The sequence below is a fragment of the Toxorhynchites rutilus genome, chromosome 3 (genome assembly GCF_029784135.1).
Source record: "Toxorhynchites rutilus septentrionalis strain SRP chromosome 3, ASM2978413v1, whole genome shotgun sequence".
NCBI lineage: Eukaryota > Metazoa > Arthropoda > Insecta > Diptera > Culicidae > Toxorhynchites > Toxorhynchites rutilus.
The window spans coordinates 15838023-15856298 of NC_073746.1; the positions used below are offsets into that span (position 1 = coordinate 15838023).

The 18276-nt window shown below is 42.5% G+C and overlaps 1 protein-coding gene across 2 annotated transcripts in view; it reads left to right on the forward strand.

Annotated features, from left to right (window-relative positions):
• Positions 1-16934, forward strand: part of LOC129775873 (uncharacterized) — a 132169-nt gene extending 115235 nt beyond the window's left edge. For both annotated transcript variants that reach the window (XM_055781047.1, XM_055781046.1), the window contains 2 exons: positions 33-2768; positions 15214-16934. In XM_055781047.1, coding sequence (XP_055637022.1) covers positions 33-2768; positions 15214-16484 — 4007 coding nt within the window. In that variant the 3' untranslated portion in view covers positions 16485-16934. The remainder of the gene's footprint in view (positions 1-32; positions 2769-15213) is intronic.
• The last annotated feature ends 1342 nt before the right edge of the window (positions 16935-18276 follow it).

The window sequence follows — 18276 nt, forward strand, 5'->3', positions numbered from 1 at the left end:
GATTATGACTCCAACTCATTGTTTTTTTTTAGAACACGGGGATCAAAAAACTTTCGCCCGTAAAATAGAGGACGAGGAAGAGTCGTTCGATTTCTTCTCTATTTTATTCGGCCCAGATCCGGATGAGCCTAAGCCGGTGGCTAAAAACATCACCGAGGTTGTGATTACAGAAGCTCCACCGGTCAGTACTTCTTCAGAGAAAAGTTTCTTCGACTTCCTGAAAGCCGGTTTGGAGTATATCGACAATAACTCTGATGATTTGTTGGAAACAACATCCTCTTTAAAACTAGCTGGAACCACGACAGAAATGATTCCAACAACTGAAATCAGCACTGAAATTCAAACGGTTCGCGTTGAGATTATCCAGGAACCGCAAACAATATATATCGAGAAACCGGACTTCAATTTCCCATCACGATCTACTTTGCCACCGGTTTTCAGGACGGTCACTAGTCCGAGGCTAACAATATCAACTAGTACGACTACTACGGCGAAGCCGACGACAACTACAGTCCAGTCAACGACTCTCGCTCCACCCACATCAACCTCGACGATAACCACGACGACTTCAACCTCCACTGCACAGCCAACAACAGAATTAACAAGACTAGAGAAGGTTACAAGCCCAAGAACAACCACATCAACCAGCACGACTACCACAGCGAAGCCGACGACAATTACTGATAAGTCAACGACTCCCTTATCAACGACCTCGACTTCAACCATCATTGCAAAGTCAACGACAGAATCAACAAGGCGAGAGACGGTTACAAGCCCAACAACAACCACACCAAGAAGTACATCAACTACCGACAGTCCAACGTCAACTACAGTTAAGTTGACCACTCCTTCATCAACAACCAAGTTGACAACGACAACTGAGTCAACCACCGTTATACCATCAACGAAACGAACGACGACGACTACTGAACCACTGACGACCACAACCACTACCATGAAACCAACAACAACAACAACGATCACGACCACTACACCTAAACCTTCGACGACTCCGTCAATACCAGATGCAGTCCAGACGAAAAATCTAACAATGCCGGTTGCAATCGATCTCACCAAAGCAGAGCCAGAGTTCCAGGATTTGGAATCGGATTCACTGCTCAAGGAAAACATAACTGAAATTTCAAACTCTCTAGTCGATCTGGAAACGCCGCAAAGCTCAACCGAACCAACCACGTTGATGACCGAAACGATTCCCGCAACCACAACGGAAGAACCCAAGAAAAAAACAACACCGGAGCCTATCCTGCCGGAGAGTGGTTCCACCGCCACGCCGATTGACGTTGTGATCAAGATTGACGACTGGATCAACAAGGCTGCGGTGGAATCGATACTGAATTCGTTGAATGCGAAGATTGAGAGTGTAGCGAAAACCGAGTTTCCCTCGGTCGTGACGACCCCGATCGCTACGCAGCGGCCGAACGATAAATTCGTTGGCTATGATATCGAGAAGCTGCCAACGACTGTGATTTCGGCGACAACGTCTGCGGCGTCCAGTTCAACCACAGTGAGCACTACCACCGAGGAGGCTTCCACGGAGGGTCCTTCGGAAGAAATGACAACGACGGATGCAGATTATGGGGACACATCCACTGTGGATTACAGCAACGATGAGTCTCTGGTGGAAGATATGATCACTACAGATGCATCCGTTGAAGCTACCTCGACTGAGTCAGAGTCAGTGGAGAACGAAGAAGAGACTACCGTAGATGATTTTGAAGCCACAAGTACAATAGCAACGACTACCTTCCTCGATGAGGATAAGATGGAGCACAAAAGCGAGAGCGATACCGAGCTACCTCCAAGAAGGAACACTGCGAAGACTACAACCGACACTCCGATGTCGTCAACGACGCCGAAAGTTAAGAAAAATGCCACTAAACCATCACTGACCAAGGAAAATAATCTTCTGTCGGTCCTTCTAACGGAACTGTCCAATATCTTCGAGTCAACGAAGAATGATTCGGGCAAACAAAATTCCAAAAATCGAACCGAACCCCGCCCGGTGACACCGAAACCTATTCCGATAGGGGAATTCCATCGGCCCAGTAGCATACCATCGATTCTCGAGGCGGACATTAGTCTCGATTACGGCGATCCAACACTGCCACCAAGTCTACCCAATCTGAAGATAATCCCATTCTTGCCGGCTGATGCCGTCAAGAAAAGCGAACCACCCATCGCGCTGGCAGCGCCTTACGATTTCTACAAACCTAACCCGACGAGTTATCCGATCATAACGGAGAGTTACGAGCCGTACGGAGTTCTCGGTGAGCACGACATTCATCCCGGGATGCCGTTCAAACCTCCGAAGTACGACTACAGCTACGACTCGTCGTTAAGTTACCCGGCGCTGACGGAGAACTACGACGTGGACGCAAAGAACAACCAGTACAACGCGAAGATCATTCGCGATAAGTACGACACGATCAACGATTCGGACTACGATTACGATACAGATACACTTGCCAAGTATGACATCCATTCGAAGCAGGAACTGTTCAAGAACGAACTGAAGAAGTTCATTCCGACCACTTACGAAGCACCGAAGGAGGGAATTTACGTTCCCGTGTACGATAAATATGGCGTCGGTTACCCCGAGAAGAATGTGTACTACCCGAATCATAAAGACAAATACGAACCGGTGGTGTTTAAGACTAAGCTTGAGATAACCTCGGAGCATCCGTTGTATCGATTGGAGGAGAAACCAGCTGTCAGCAGTGGATTTTCCCCGCCGACTAAAACCGAGGGTAAGTCTATATGTTAGTTGTCTGTACGCGACTCAACTTGTCTTTATCCAGTCAGTCGCCGTTCGGATTGGTACCTTTTACATTAGTATTAGTGAAGAATTCCGGAAGGGTTCGGGTCGATTAGAGTTGAAGATGCTATTTCTGTAGTATAACAAGTTGAATTTCACAAAAACAAAATAATTATTCGCAAACCACATCTCCCTTCTGTCTTCTCAGAATGCTGACCTATCCAAAGTCTTTTCCTAAAAGCCCTGTTGGCTCTCCTCTCTCCCCTGGTTTGAGACCAATGAGTTGTAATTTGCATAAACTGTATTCTATGCTAGGATGATCCTAATATGCTAGCTTCAAAAGTCCTGTTTTGCAACGACAACACATAATTCGTTTCCTTCGCAATAACATTTCGGTCGATCGATAAAGTTCTCATGCATATAGCTATTCAGGATATCCTAACCAGTACCACATTTTCAAAAGTCTCTAATTTCCATGCCAAACCGATATAGTGGTTCTCAGATTTTCGTGAAAAGTAGTAGTTTTGTTCTTTGTCGCAAATATTTATTTTTAATATTTTTTCTGGAAATTTTTCACATAACATATGTCGAAACCAGAGAGGCGTTTTTTCTGGTTTTTGAGTTATGATTTTTCAAAGTTAACCGATGGTCCAAAAATCATTCTTCCCTTTTTTTAACCAAAAATGATATGATTTAATGATTTTCATGACCGATTCAGATGATCGATATATCAAATAAAAGCCAATTAGCTAACACATTTACCAATTAATTGGATTCTAGTCGCATACATCCAGTCTAGTCGCATATAAATATTGAACGAAGGCTGAAAACATGTTAACTTTGGAAAATCATAACTTAAAAACGAAAAAAAAAACACATCTCTGATTTTTGGATATGTTATGTAAAAAAAACCTCAGCTCGCAAGAAAAAATATAAAAAAATATAGCGCCCTAAGTCCCGAAACTATGAAAACAATAAAAATATATACAATCAATTATAATGAAAACATAATTCAAATTTTCTGCTAGTGCAGTATTATTAGTAGTATTTTGAATTAATATCTACGAACATGCGGTTGTAGGAAACCTAACAGACAAGAGAGTGCGGTCGATGGATTTCGATGTTTATCACATGCTGACAATGTCATTCTACGATGTCGAGAGCTGTGCCAACAATTTATGGTCGACATGTACGCGAAGGTAGAGAACGACCCAATCAACAAAAGCGGCGTGAGGATGAATACATTCACTTGCGAGATGCTATCATGAGCAATGCCGACACAGTCTTTGCTATTGCCAGGTCAAAACACAATGCATTGTCATGACATTACAGCACGTGTGTTCAAACCAAAAATTAAGCGCGGTCGAATTCGATCCCACATATTGCTGGATGTGTTCGGTTGAATGGAAGTAGCGCGAATTACCTCATACACACATTTTTATTTTGGTTAATCGACAAAATACGCCCTGAGGATATCCATAGTGTAATTTCCTCAGAAATTTCAGATCTGTCCACTGATCAACTACTCACCCGTATTCTGAATTCCAATCGAGACAGAATTACTCGAACGAATTACAGTTCTGCATTCTCTATTCCATTCGACTTAAGTCCGATCGATATAGACGACACTGAGCTCCGTTTTGCATTTCTGTGAAGGCAATAATATTTCGAGGCAAGCGTTATCCAATGATGCACGCGATGTTGGTGCAGTGAAAAGCGCTCGCACTGAACCGAGCCTTCGCGAGTGTGACACCGCATCGCACAACAGCGAAGTAGGCGATTTCGGCGCGTCGGTCGAAAATGTAAACGCCGTTACCCAGGCAACAACCAAAATCAAGCTCCTCCCCGCTGGTGGTGAAAGCGGTCGTTCTTGACAAACTCATCAGCGAATTCGCATCGATGGGTGTTACAGCAGAGTACAAGCTGTGTGGCATAATTCAGTCTTTTTCCAAGCAGTTAACATTGTTTGTTTTCCGTCATCATAAGGTTGTGCGTCAAAAAATATTTGGGGAATACCAAGCATCTTGAATGTCTTACTGGAATGTTATAAGTTATTTGGGTTCGCGTGCCAGTTGCAAAAGTGCCTTCAGCTAGGATTGCATTAGCGCTATGAAGCATGGCTACTGTTTTCGAGGTTGTTATTAACAAAAAGAGTTTATTTCGCTTGTTTAGTCACCGAGAAAGTAAATGTCGTTCTGGAATTTTGTATGTGGTTTCGCTTGCCAATAGCAAAACTTCCTCCACTAAGGGTGATAGCTGCGCTTCTCTCTAGCATGGGAAAGAAATACAACTTTTTTCGAGCCCAGTAACATTAACAGAAACGTTTCTTTTGAGAATAGCGCAAAATGATGAAGAGTGGTTTATATTCCTAGTAGTTTCAAGCCACCAATGTATGGCTCTGTATGCATGCTATGGCGAACGCTTGTTTGGCGCTTGGTTTACGTTGTACGAACGATGCCTTAGGTGCGATTCCTTTAAGGCAATACTAAATAACATGTAGCATGATATTTGATACTTGCAAGTGTTGTCATTGTTGTTGTTTCCATGCGGTGCCAAAGATATATTGATGTAGTTATGAGATGTGGGATAATGGTGCTGGTGCAACATGTATATAATCGAGTCTAGCCGAGTCTATGTCAATTGCGAAAAAGGCCAAAAAAAAAAGAAAAGCGTTCGAGGTAAATTTTCATTGCATTGACATGAAATAAATTGCGACTTACGATCAGCTAGTGTATTGTTTTGCGAGGGCAAGAATGAATCATCAATCCATTTTCGTCAACAAATTCTACAATGAAAAAATGGGTGGGTTATATCTATGATATAACCTCAAGGTTGACGTGGGACTACCTTAGCTTAGCAATCATTTGTTTGTATTGATAAAATTTTCTTCGTTACAAGTAAATTTAATGACAACATTTTGCCTAATCATCAAATGGTGTGCGTAGAAATTCAGTGAGTAGAAGATATAAAGACATATCCTTCAATACAATAATGAATAACCGACCCAAGCGTTGCGTTCGTACCCGCTTTTGTAATCCGTGCTAGGAAAACACTTTCTTCTTCTTGAATGGCACTAACGTTCCTAGAGGAGCTTCGCCGTCTGAATGTAGCATTACTTGCGTCATTTTATTAGTTCCTAATTGAGATTTCTATGACAAATAACACGCCTTGAATGCATTCTGAGTGGCAAGCTCTAGAAATACGCATGACCACAGTGCAAGACGAAGGAAGTTTGTTTGACGAAAAATTCCCCCGACTAGAACGGAAAACACTTTGCGGAGTGCAAAAAAAAAATGCGGGTGCAGAAGTACCCCCGGCTTGCATGAATCAAAAACAGGAAGTGGGTTATATCTATGGTATGACCGCAAGGGTGACGTAGGACTATCGTTGATTTAGAGATCATTTGTTTGAAGTTGAATCTGAATTCATTCTGAATGAATGAATATTTGGGGGACTTCGAAAACGAGAGCGTTACGTTGGAGGCACAAGGTTTTATGCATCCAATATTGGATACGGAAATATCCTACTGATGTGGAAAAATAATCTTCAGAAGCTATCCTGTTAATTGCAATTGATTGAAAAATCATAAAACCAAATGTATTTGGTCACAGTTTTACATGGATAGAAAACATTCAAATAAACTCTTTCACATGAATGTATTTTTAAATTCCCAGAGGAACTGGCAGATTATTTTCCGGATCTTTCTCGATGCTGAATGGCATCCAAACGGAAAGAATTCCGTGCGTGTATGTGTGTGTGTAGCGGCTGCTTCGATGGTCACCTTCTCTTCTCCTGAAGGATCGGCTTCTCTGTGCTCCCTCACAGTTTCAAACAAACTGCTTGCGTTTCAGGGCAGATCTCGATCCTTCGCCGTCCAGCACCCTCAGCAAAGATGTTGTCTTGTCGATGTCCTCACGAAAAATGAATGCATCTCACCACCAGAATATCGCTTAAGTATGCTTTTTGTGCATGATTGAATCGAGAGAAGGCGTGGTTTACGATGGCAATTTGGAAGGCAAACTAGAGGGGAATGAACTCTCTGAGCTCGGAACTTTCGGCGACTAAGCAATAATCGATTGCGGGCGCATACAATATTGGATACGGAAATATCCTTCTGATGGGGAAGAATAATCTTCAGAAGCTATCCTGTTAATTGCGATTGATTGAAAAATCACAAAACCAAATGTATTTGGTCACAGTGTTACATGGATAGAAAACATTCAAATAAACTCTTTCACATGAATGTATTTTTAAATTCCCAGAGGAACTGGCAGATTATTTTCCGGATCTTTCTCGATGCTGAATGGCATCCAAAAGGAAAGAATTCCGCGCGTGTATGTGTGTTTGTGTGTGTAGCGGCTGCTTCGAGATCTTCCCGGGGAACCGCTTGTGGTATCACTCTCCTCCTGATGGATTCCCTTTAGGCCTAGGTGCACAAACAGGCTCTTGGTGACACCGTTCATTCGCGCTTTCATGATAAACGAAGAGCTTCACCACAACAGCGACAACATGCTCCAATCGCTTTTCAATTATAACTGAGTGGATTTCTTCTTCTTCTTCTTCTTTTTGGCTTTAAGAGGGTTTAAACTTTTCAGTTCATTCGCCTCTAGCTCTGAGAAGAGCCATTGAGCACCAGTCTTGAGGAGGCTGGTGAAAAAAGAAGAAAAAACCATATTCAGCGGACCTGTCTGCTCAGATGTAAAACCGGGCGAAAGCAGGAAAGGATCCTATGCCATATAAGATGTTTAATATAAGCTGTAACGTAATTGTGTTGTTATTAATTAGTACCAAAGCGGCGACGAAGCATCGTAGAACCAAGCTCTAGAACAAAGGGAAAGGGAGGGAGTTGGGGGGGGGGGTTGGTGAAAAGGAATGGAAAGGTAAGGAGAAGGGGTGGGATGGAGTGGGAAGGAATGATGTGATGTTGGTGATTTATAAATGTAGTTAGTTTAATGGTGTTAGTAAAATGCTGGATAAGTATGAATTAGTGTGGTTAGAATTGAGTAAATAAAATAATAATATGTTTAAAAGGTATGCTGTTTTATTATATAGTCCTGCTGCATATGCTGGAAAAAGTTAATTTGTGAGTTATATATGGAAGATGCTTATGTTTATATATTTTTATTTGTTTTAATATTTTTGTATGTTATATGTTTATAGATGCATACACATACATACGCCATTTTTGTAAGATTTGTAATTTTGTACATAAACCTGTGCATGCATGCGCATGTACATGCATACATATATATACATTTTATTTACTTATATCTACATGTATATGCATACGCGGCGGTGAAGTGACTAACTGAAATAAGAGTGTATTTTAGATTTTACCAAAGAAGCCGGTTTCTTTCAGAAACGCAATCAAATTGATTTCCTGTGTCTCGTCTCTACTGAGAATGTCTCGGAGACTCTGACCTATATTGTGTCGGACACGAGCATCTTTGGTGTGTTGGCATTCTAGTAGAAGATGCCTGACTGAAACTTGGGCTGAGTTACATGCGCAAAGTGGTCTTTCGGTTTTCTTCATTAGGTGTGAGTGTGTGAAAAAAGTGTGTCCAATTCGAAGACGGGTTAGCACCCGTCTTTCTTTGCTGTTGTTTTGATCAAACCAAGGAAGTGTGGTATTTTTGATTTGATGGAGATGGGTGGGAGGGCTATTTAACCAGCCTATGTTCCAGCTTTCGCGAATTTGCTGTTTGACCCAGCGAACTATATCAGTTCGAGGACAGGGTATAACTGGTGGTTCCATTTTGCTACCCTTACCGGCCAGTTTGTCTGCGGCTGTGTTTCCGAGGATTCCGGAATGACCAGGAACCCAACAGTAGGAGATGTTTTTTTCTGAAGCAGCCTCTTCTGTCTGTATTATCCATGGGTGTTTACTGTTTCCACTGAGCAGGTCTTGAAGACAGCTAGCTGAATCGGAGAAAATTACCGTAGGAAGGTGATCATGGGTACACTCTTGTGTAGCTATTAATAGAGCAAAAGCTTCCGCACTGAAGATGGAGCATTGCGGTGGAAGAGAAAAGCTACCGGTGTATCTGTTCTCGAAAATTCCACACCCAACTCCATCGGAGTTAACAGAACCGTCTGTGTAGACCTGGTGTTTGTTTTGAAAGTGAGTAGCCGTGAGATGGTTGAAGCAGGCTTTAATTTTTGGTGGAGGGTCGCCTGCACGGACAGTCTTGAGAAGATCAAGATTCACGTTCGGCGGTATGACGTTCCATTTTCTTCCCGTGGCAGTTGAAAGTGCGCATATATCGGGAAGGTCCTGATTTGTGAGGTCTTTGAACCAGTTTTTAGCTCGAATTACTAATGGTACATGGGGGTCATTGTCAGGAAGCGAAAGTTGTCGGATGGCTTTACCTGTGATAATTCTTGTCACAAGGTATTTGAAAGGTAGATGGCCACTTTCCGCCATGACGGCAGAAGTGGGACTCGTGATGAAGGCTCCTGTTGCTAGCTTTATTGCTTTGGTGTAGATGGGTTCAATGGCGTTGAGTACTCTGTCCCCACCACGGCTGAAGATGCCTACTCCGTAGAGAATTTGGGGGATCAACCAGACATTGATAATTTTCAGCAATGTTTCTCTGTGTCCAGAGGATAAACTTCCTGTAATAGACTTCAGGATATTCATTTTACCGTTCGCTGTTTTTTTGACTAATTGAACATGATGTAAAAAGTTAAGCCTGGTATCGAAGGTTACGCCCAGTATTCTTAGTGTTCTCTTCTGAGGGATTTCGGTTTGATTAAGCTTTAGGGCGGATTTCTTTTTGAGTGTTTTGCCAATGTGAATGAATCGGGATTTTTCTGGCGAAAATTGGAATCCTATGTGTTGGGCCCAGTTTTGTATGGAATCAATTGTACTTTGAAGTCTCTTTCTCTGTGCTAGCCCAAAGCCACTGACAGAAACAAGAGTGATATCATCAGCATAAACAAAAATGTTTATACTGTCGGGAATTAATTCAAAAATAGGTTGCATGGCAACATTGAAGAGTGTTGGAGAAAGGACTGAACCTTGGGGAAACCCGTTTTCAAGAATTTTCAATGAAGACTTGTGATTGTTGATGATTGTTTTAAAGGTTCTGTTTTCCAGAAACCCTTTGATGAAGAAGCCTAATCTACCACGAACCCCCCAGTTGAAAAGATTTTTCAGAACTGGGTACCTCCATGCTCGATCGAAGGCCTTGCTAAGATCGAGTGATACAACATCTGCGTGCAGATTACTTTCAGCGGCGTCGTCTAGGACTTTTTCGAGAGCTACGAGGCAGTCTTCTGTACTTTTACCCGCGCGGAAGGCAAATTGTCTAGGGTCGAGCAGCTTGTTTGACTCTAAAAAGGTCGTTAAGCGCCGGTTGATAATTTTTTCCATGATTTTACCGACGCAACTCAGAAGAGTGATGGGACGGAAGTTGTCCAGCAGGTGATTATTCTTGTCTGGTTTAGGCAGAGAGACCATTAGGCCCTCTTTCCAGCAATTTGGGAAAATTCCACTGTTCCATACATTGTTGTAAAGTTTTAAAAGAACTTTTTTCCCAAGATAGGGTAGGTTTTTCAGCATTGGGTAGCTGATGTCATCTGGTCCAGTGGAGCCGCGTGTTGCTTTGTTTAAAGCCCATTCTAGTTCTTTGAATGAAAGATTTCTATTGAAGTCAAAATCTGCATCGGTGTCAAAATCAATGGGGATTTTTTCGCATTCTGCCTTGCGAGTTTGGAAGGTAGTATCGAAGCTTTGGGTAGCTGAGGTGGAGGCAAAGAAATCTCCGAAGGCCTCTGCTATCGTTTTGCGATCATTTGTGTACTGACCGTTGATTAGAAGGTTGTATTCATTGTTCCTTTTTTTCCCATGAAGCCTGCCAATTTTGCTCCATAATTCCTTTGACGACGTGTTGGGATTAATATCGTTGACAAATTTAATCCAGCTGTTATGCTTGGCTGTTTTAATAATAGCTCTAGCATTTTTGCGAGCCCTTTGGAATTCCTCTAGCAGAGTGTGCTTAGATGGGTTATCCGGATGGGCCTTTCTTAGCTTGCGTAAGGCTTTTCTCCTGTCTTTGATAGCTTTATTTACTTCAGGTGTCCACCATGGGACGCATTTTCTACCAGGATTTCCGCTGGTTCTAGGAATGTGCCGAATTGCAACCTCAAGGACGGCTTGGGAAAAGTCCTCGGGTGTCCAATCTTGTTTGGCTGAGAGGCAGCTTTCAATGTCACATTGATAGCCAGCCCAGTTTGCATATTCAAATTTCCATCTAGGCCTTGTTGAAACTTCTGGAGAAGGTTGGCCAAGGGAAATACATATTGGGAGATGATCGCTGTTGCAGCAATCATCGTGGGTGTTCCATGAAAGCTTTGAACAAAGTTGAGGGGATACGATGGTGAGATCTATGGCCGAAGAAGAGCCAGAAGCAGAATTGATTCTGGTGTGTTGGCCGTTGTTCAGAAGAGTGAGAGTATTATCGGAGAGAAAATCCTCTAAAATGGAACCTCTTCGATTGAGGTATGAACATCCCCAGGCGTATGAGTGAGCATTGAAATCACCCATAAGGAGAACTGGGGAGGGAAGTTGGTTAAGAAGATGGTCCAGTTGATTCCGTAGAAGAGCCGGGTCGGACGTAGGAGAAATGTATATGCTGGCTACTGTGATTGGAAACGGAAGGTTTATGCGTATTGCCACTGCTTGTAGAGCGGTGTTAACGGGGAGAAAATTGTGGGGGGTGCCGATTTTTATTGAAGTTGCAACCCCGTTGAATGAAGGGTTGGGTCCTTCTTTGAAATAAGTGGTGTAACCTTTGATAGAATCTTTGTGAAAATTTTTCTGCGTCATAGTCTCTTGAAGAGCTATGATTGTGGGATTATATTTATAAATTAATGTTTGTAATTCCGGAAAATTTCTTTGGAGACTTCGAATGTTCCATTGAATAGCTAGTTTGCTCGTTGAAGTGAATGTATTGACGAGTAAGGTGGATCTTATTTCCCCTTTGAAGGGGTGCTGTTCTTTCCGGATTTCTTGTCATTTTTGTTTGGGGTGGAGGAAGTTAGTGTTTTTGTCGTTTTCTTGTTGTTGTTTTGTGTGTTGTTTTGTGTATTGTTATTGTGTGTGCTGTTGTTTTGTGTGTTGGTGTTTTGTGTGTTTTGGTTTTGTGTGTTGTTTTTTTGTGGTGTGGTTTCCGTTGATTCCTGATTGTTTCGTGTCTTCTTTCTTTGTTTCTCTTTATTTTGTCGAAGTTCATCTTCCGAGGTTTTTAGCTCCTCTGAAGATGTGTCTTTGGAAGATATCTTCCTTTTGGTTTTCCTTGGAGCCTCAGAGATTGCCATAGAAACATCGGAATCATATTCTGATTCGGTGGTCGAGGTATCGGTTTCCGTGATGGTGGTGTCTATTGAAGATGGAGTGCTTTCGCGACTCGCGTCGGAATTTGTCATGGCGGAGGTGCATTGACATTTGCATTTACTGCAGCTAGCAGTGGGTGTTTCAGTTTGAAGGGTGTTCAGCCTGTTTTGCAGGACACTAGAATAAGTTGGTCCATTGTTTTGAATATTGAATAGATCTTTGGCTTCTTTATAAGAGATGCCTTGATCTATTCTAATTTTTGTAATGTTGTTTTCTTTGAGCCATACAGGGCATTTCCTGCTAGAAGAGGAATGGTTCCCTTGGCAGTTAATACAATATGCGATATCATTACACGTCTTAATTTCTGTTTCCGATTCGTGTTCTTTACCGCAGTTTCGACAAAGTGGGTTTTCACGCTGGCATCGTTTTGATGTGTGTCCAAAACGGAAACATTTAAAACACTGCATCGGGTTCGGGTAAAAATTCCTAGTCCCGATGCGAAGATATCCGAAGGAAATTGTTTCTGGGATTACTGTGCCACGAATGGTCAAAATCAGTGTGGCTGTAGGTATGATTACGTCGTTCTCTTTCCTAGTGATCCGCTTGACTTCGATCACTTTTTGGTCGGCAAGTTCGGTAAGAATTTCGGTTTCCTTTAAATTGATTACTTCTCTGCAGGTGACAACGCATTTGCGTTGATTTAGTGTTGGGTGATAGATTACCTCGACAGGTGTCTTATCAATTAATTGGGTAATAAGAAGTAGCTTACCTATAGTGTCTTCATCTCTGGATGTTAAGACATATTGCATCCTCTTCTTGTCATCTCGTGAAGGCCTCGCGCTATCGAAATCTTTAACGGCATTGGTGATTGTTTTCCTAACAATGAACGGGTTGGTTGGTAGCACGTTCTCTCCGGTAGCACGTAGGAGCAAAATTTGCAGGTTCCCGTTATTAGGATCGGCCCACTTTGGAGCGGTGCGTTGGGTCGGTTTCCCTTGATAAAAATTTGTAGCTCGGCCTCCTGGAGGCCCAGAGCTACTGGATGCCATGGTGTTGCCTGGCTACACCGTGGGTATAGCCGGCAGAATGGTTCTAGTAAGCACAAGAATTGGTAAGCACTATTCGGATATGTGCCCGAAAAATATTTTTAACAACACTGGTTCGGGAGATAAACACTCCGAAGAACGCAAAAAAACCACTATAAAGCGCAGTAAAAACAAGAGAAATACACTATGGAATTTATGTTGTTTACAACTTTTGGTCCTGAAGGGCTAAATCACTTCACCGTGCGTATTTGCGAGCATATATTTCCACTAATTGTATGGTAACAAATTTATTTATTCACTGAAACAAGCGCGAAAGAGAACAGCGTCGGTGACGCCACAAAAGCGCGCGCTTTTCCGGCTGGCCGGTAAGCGCACACTCTCCACGGTCGGAAACGAGCTGATGCCCCTTCTTATTCGCCTTCTGCTACCACGCCAAATGAATCCGCTTCAAAATCGCCAACGGGAGACGTCCCAGTCTGCTGTCCAAAACGCCAAAACGCCGAGCTGAAAAAGACGACCTTCTCGGTCGGAGGTAAAAATCAGTATATGAATTTTTGACTGAGTGGATTTCCGAGCGGCGCTCGCTTATATACCGATTGGTGATTTCAATAGCCTGTTTTGAAAGCAATTTTAAGACTATTGAAACAAGTTTTTGAATCAGAAAGTAACAAGTATAGAACGCGTAGACATTTTATCTTTCGAATGAAGTGTTTATCATACCATTTCGTTCAGTTGTTTAGGAGCTATTAACGCTCAAAATCTCGGTCTCCGGCGTAACGCTTTCGTTTTCGAAACTTTGATTTTACACCCCGGTATAGAAATGAAAGACGTAGTCATACGTCAAAACTTCAACTTCTACTTTGTATACTATAAAGGATTTAAACTTGAAAGTTCATTCGTCTCTAGTGTCTGCACAATTTTCCCAGGTTCCTAAGTTTAGGAGACCGTGTGAAGGAAACATATTCTAGTTTGCACAAAGTCAAGCGAGTACAAAAATACTCGAAGCTTGCATTTATTTGCAGAGCCGATTTTCTTATACATCTTGGTTTTGAAGTCTGTGTTAAACAAACACATTTCAGTCGGAACAAAAATGCCACTGACTTGCATGAATTTGCAATACCAATTTCCTCAGACACCTTGGTTCTGAAGTCTGTGTTGGGGAAACACTATTCAATCGGAACAAAAGTTCCCCCGACTTTCATGTATATGCAATGCCGATTTCCCCTGCTTGTTAGTTAGGCTGCTTGGGTTTGATGGCTGTGTTAGGGAAACCGTAGATCGGGCCAATCAAAATGAGGTAGTTTCGTAACTAGTTAAGTTTAGATAACGCTTAGCATTTTACAGTTATTCAATTGTTTATCTAATGAAAAATAACATTTTATCAATTGCGATAGAAGCGTAAAAATATTCCCTATCAGTTGATGCAAACATCTTTCCGATCCAGTAAGAAATGTTCGAGTTATAAGCATTCGGAATCTTTAATTTTTTCCTGCATGTTGTTTGTTTAGTGTTTCATTTTACCCCCCATATACTCCGGTTAGACGTAGTCCCACGTCAAAAACCATTTCAGAGATTATTCTACTAAGCAGTTGTTTCTAAAATTTCACAGCATTATAGAATAATATCCCAAGGTATGAATGAGCGACTTATATAGAATAACAGCGTAGTTCTACATCAACAATGCGGTCGTATCTTGGACACAACCTCCTACAATTTTTTAGAAATTAACAATAAGCTTGATTTTTTTCATTTCATTGCTATGTAAACTTAATATTTTTTAACAAAATTCACTTTTGTAAACACATCCTGAACGTTTTCGGTTTTATTTTGATGTTTGAAAGTTTAAGACTACTTTTCGATACATTCCTAAAACAACCGTCTCGTCTGGTAGTCTGTACGCTACTCAACTTGTCTTTATTCAGTCGGACGCAGTTCGGATTGGTACACATTGGTATACATTAGTATACATTAGTATTAGGGAGACAACTGCAACTATCGGGACACCGATCCTACAATATTGCCCGTAACTGAGATCCCATTTTTCGTTCTTACAGGTGGATTCGTACCGAAGGATCACAACAAGGATGACTACTACTACGAGCAGTACATGACAACTGCCTTCCCGATTGAGCTAACGACGGAAGATCACTCAGCCCACCTGTCGTTTAACGGCACCGCCGATGCGCTTGGAGGTGAGACCCCCGAGTTGATCCCGTTCAAACGGATCAAACCAGAGGCCCTCAAGTTCCAGCCTCTGATCAGCTCCGCAAATCCATTCATCGACGTCATCCGAACGGAGCCAGCACCACCTCTAATCAGTCTGATCGAAGATAAGGAAAAACTCTTCTCCGTGTATCACTCGGTGGCGAAAAACAACTACTCCTCGCTGGACGATCTTCTAGACAACGACAACATTGACAGTGCGGAGTACGACAAGCAGATCATCTCAATCACAACGGACGCAAACTATCTGTCCGTGGATGAGAATTCAGTGGACGCGGATGTCGATCACGCTCCCACCCAGAACGACGTCCCGGTGAAGGGCTTCACAATGCCTCCACCGGAGCTGGATTCGGCTGAGTACATCAAGAACACCTCCGAGCCGGAACCGAGCGGAATGTTCAGCTTGGAAAACGTTCTAAGCTACCTCTTCCGCGATGAAGATCCGACTCACGGCAGTGGGACGAAAAACACCACCAGCTCATCACCCGCCTTCCTGGATGGGGTACCGCCCTTCAGAACACTCCCATCTCGCCGCATCGGCAGCGTGTACGACTCATCATCGACGAGCATCGAAGCCTCCCTGGGCGAAGTGGAGCTACCCTCCGACGAGGAGGAACAGCACGAGGGAACGGTCACGCTCAAAGTTGAAAGCGCCAAGAATGACACCAAGGACCTGTACCGACCCTCGCTGATGGATCTGCCGTTCCTGAGTCCGAATTTCCACACCGGTGGCGGTGGCAGCTTGGATGCGGGAACGGACACTAAAAACGACATCGACCGATTTGGGTTCGATCCGGATGTGGAACACTACCAGGTGATATCGGACGGGCCACCGAACACCATACCCAACACGGACACATACGTGGTGAACCCGGTGGACATCAATAAGCTCAAGCAGCACCACTCCGAGGGGACGGCGGAGATCACCATGAAGTCGAAGGTGTATAGCCTTAAAGACACTGTTGGAATATTGAAGCTGGCAGGCTGCAATATCTATGGGCGAATGTATCGGGTCGGCCGGATAATTTCCGAACTGTCCGGTCCGTGTTTGGAGTGCAAATGTACCGAGGTGGGAGTACACTGTACGCCACTGCACTGTTGAGAGTAATGAGTACGGATGTTTCGAAGCGAAGCGTGAATTTGTATGTGTGTTCGTGAGTATAAGCGTGTGTATGAGTTGTCGTGATCTTCGTGATATTATTGTAATAGTTCTAAGAGATTATGTAGGTCTTATTTTACTACTGCTGAGCGAATGTGACATTGTAACCGTACTTAATTTATGATTGAGCCGCACACTAATTTATCCAATAAGTTTAGGGGTTAAGAAGTGATTGATTCCTACTGAATCTCGCTAGGCTGGAGGTTATTTATTAACATTTATGAATACAGTTTAAAAGACTCTTGGAGAGTCGATGGTTAGGCTCTAGACCTGTTGATGTGTCCCAGTTATAAAGGTAGATATGTTTGAAATAATCTGTAATGTGTCGACATGTATTCTTGTATGAGAAATTTCATTTTAAACGAAAATCTGCTGATGTTTGAAATAAATCCATATCCGTATGTAACATCATTAGAGTTATTCTTCAATAGAGCACGAGTATTTTTTACTTCATTAAGCGTCATCTAAACTACACTCCTTCTACCTTTGCGACCATCTTTGATTCACGGACCCGGTGTTTCATGGATAAGCGCTTTTTTGTTTTTTAATTATGAAATCATATATTATACAGGGTGGCTCATAAGTCACGTAACCGATATGCACAAAAAAAAATCGAAGAAAAAAACAGGAAGTGGGTTATATCTATGGTATAACCGCAAGGGTGACGTAGGACTATCGTTGATTTAGAGATCATTTGTTTGAAGTTGAATCTAAATCCATCCTGAATGAATGAATAAATAAATATTTGGGTGACTTCAAAAACGAGAGTGTTACGTTGGAGACTCAAGGTTTTATGCATCCAATATTGGATACAAAAAACCTTGTTCTGAAGAATAATCTTCAGAAGCTTTCCTGCTAACTGCACTTGATTGACAAATCACAAAACCAAATGTATGTGGTCGCAGTATTATATGGATAGAAAACATTAAAATAAACTCGCTTGAATGTAATTTTCAATTCCAAGGGGAACTGGCAGATTATTTTTCAGCAACGATCATTTTTTTCCAGGTTTCCTCTCGATAACCAGCAAACGAAAAGAGTTGCGCGCGTGTATGTGTGTGTGTGGCGGCTGCTTCTATGTCTTCCCGAGGAACCGTATTTCGATCGGCTTTTCTGCGCTCCCTCACAGTTAAAACAAACTGATTGCATTTCAGGTCAGGTCAGGCCAGGTAATGAATCCCTCGATCCCTCGCCGTTCAGCTCGTTCAGTAACGATGTTGTCTTGTCGATGTCCTCAGGCGTCGTGCACAAATTACGTAACGCTAAAAATCCGAATTTTGAACCACCTCTCCCCCCCCCTCCTTTCGTAACGCAATTTCCTATCTCTAATTAACAGAAAGTAACGCAACATCTACCCCCTCCCCCCTTATCGCGTTACGTAATTTGTGCACGACGCCTCACGAAAAATGAATCGGTTTCACCACCAGAATATCATTTCAGTATGCTTTTCGTGCGTGATTGAATCGAGAGAAGGTGTGGTTTACGATGGCAATTTGGAAGGCAAACTAGAGGAGAATGAACTCTCTGAGTATGAAAATTTCGGCGACTGAGCAATAATCGATTGAAAATTATATAATTTTCGCGATACGAAACATTTTCCGTTTTTCATGTTATGCATCCAATATTGGATACGAAAATATCCTACTGATGGGAAAGAATAATCTTCAGAAGCTTTCCAGCTAATTACACTTGATTGAAAAATTACGAAATCAAATGTATTTGGTCGCTGTGTTCG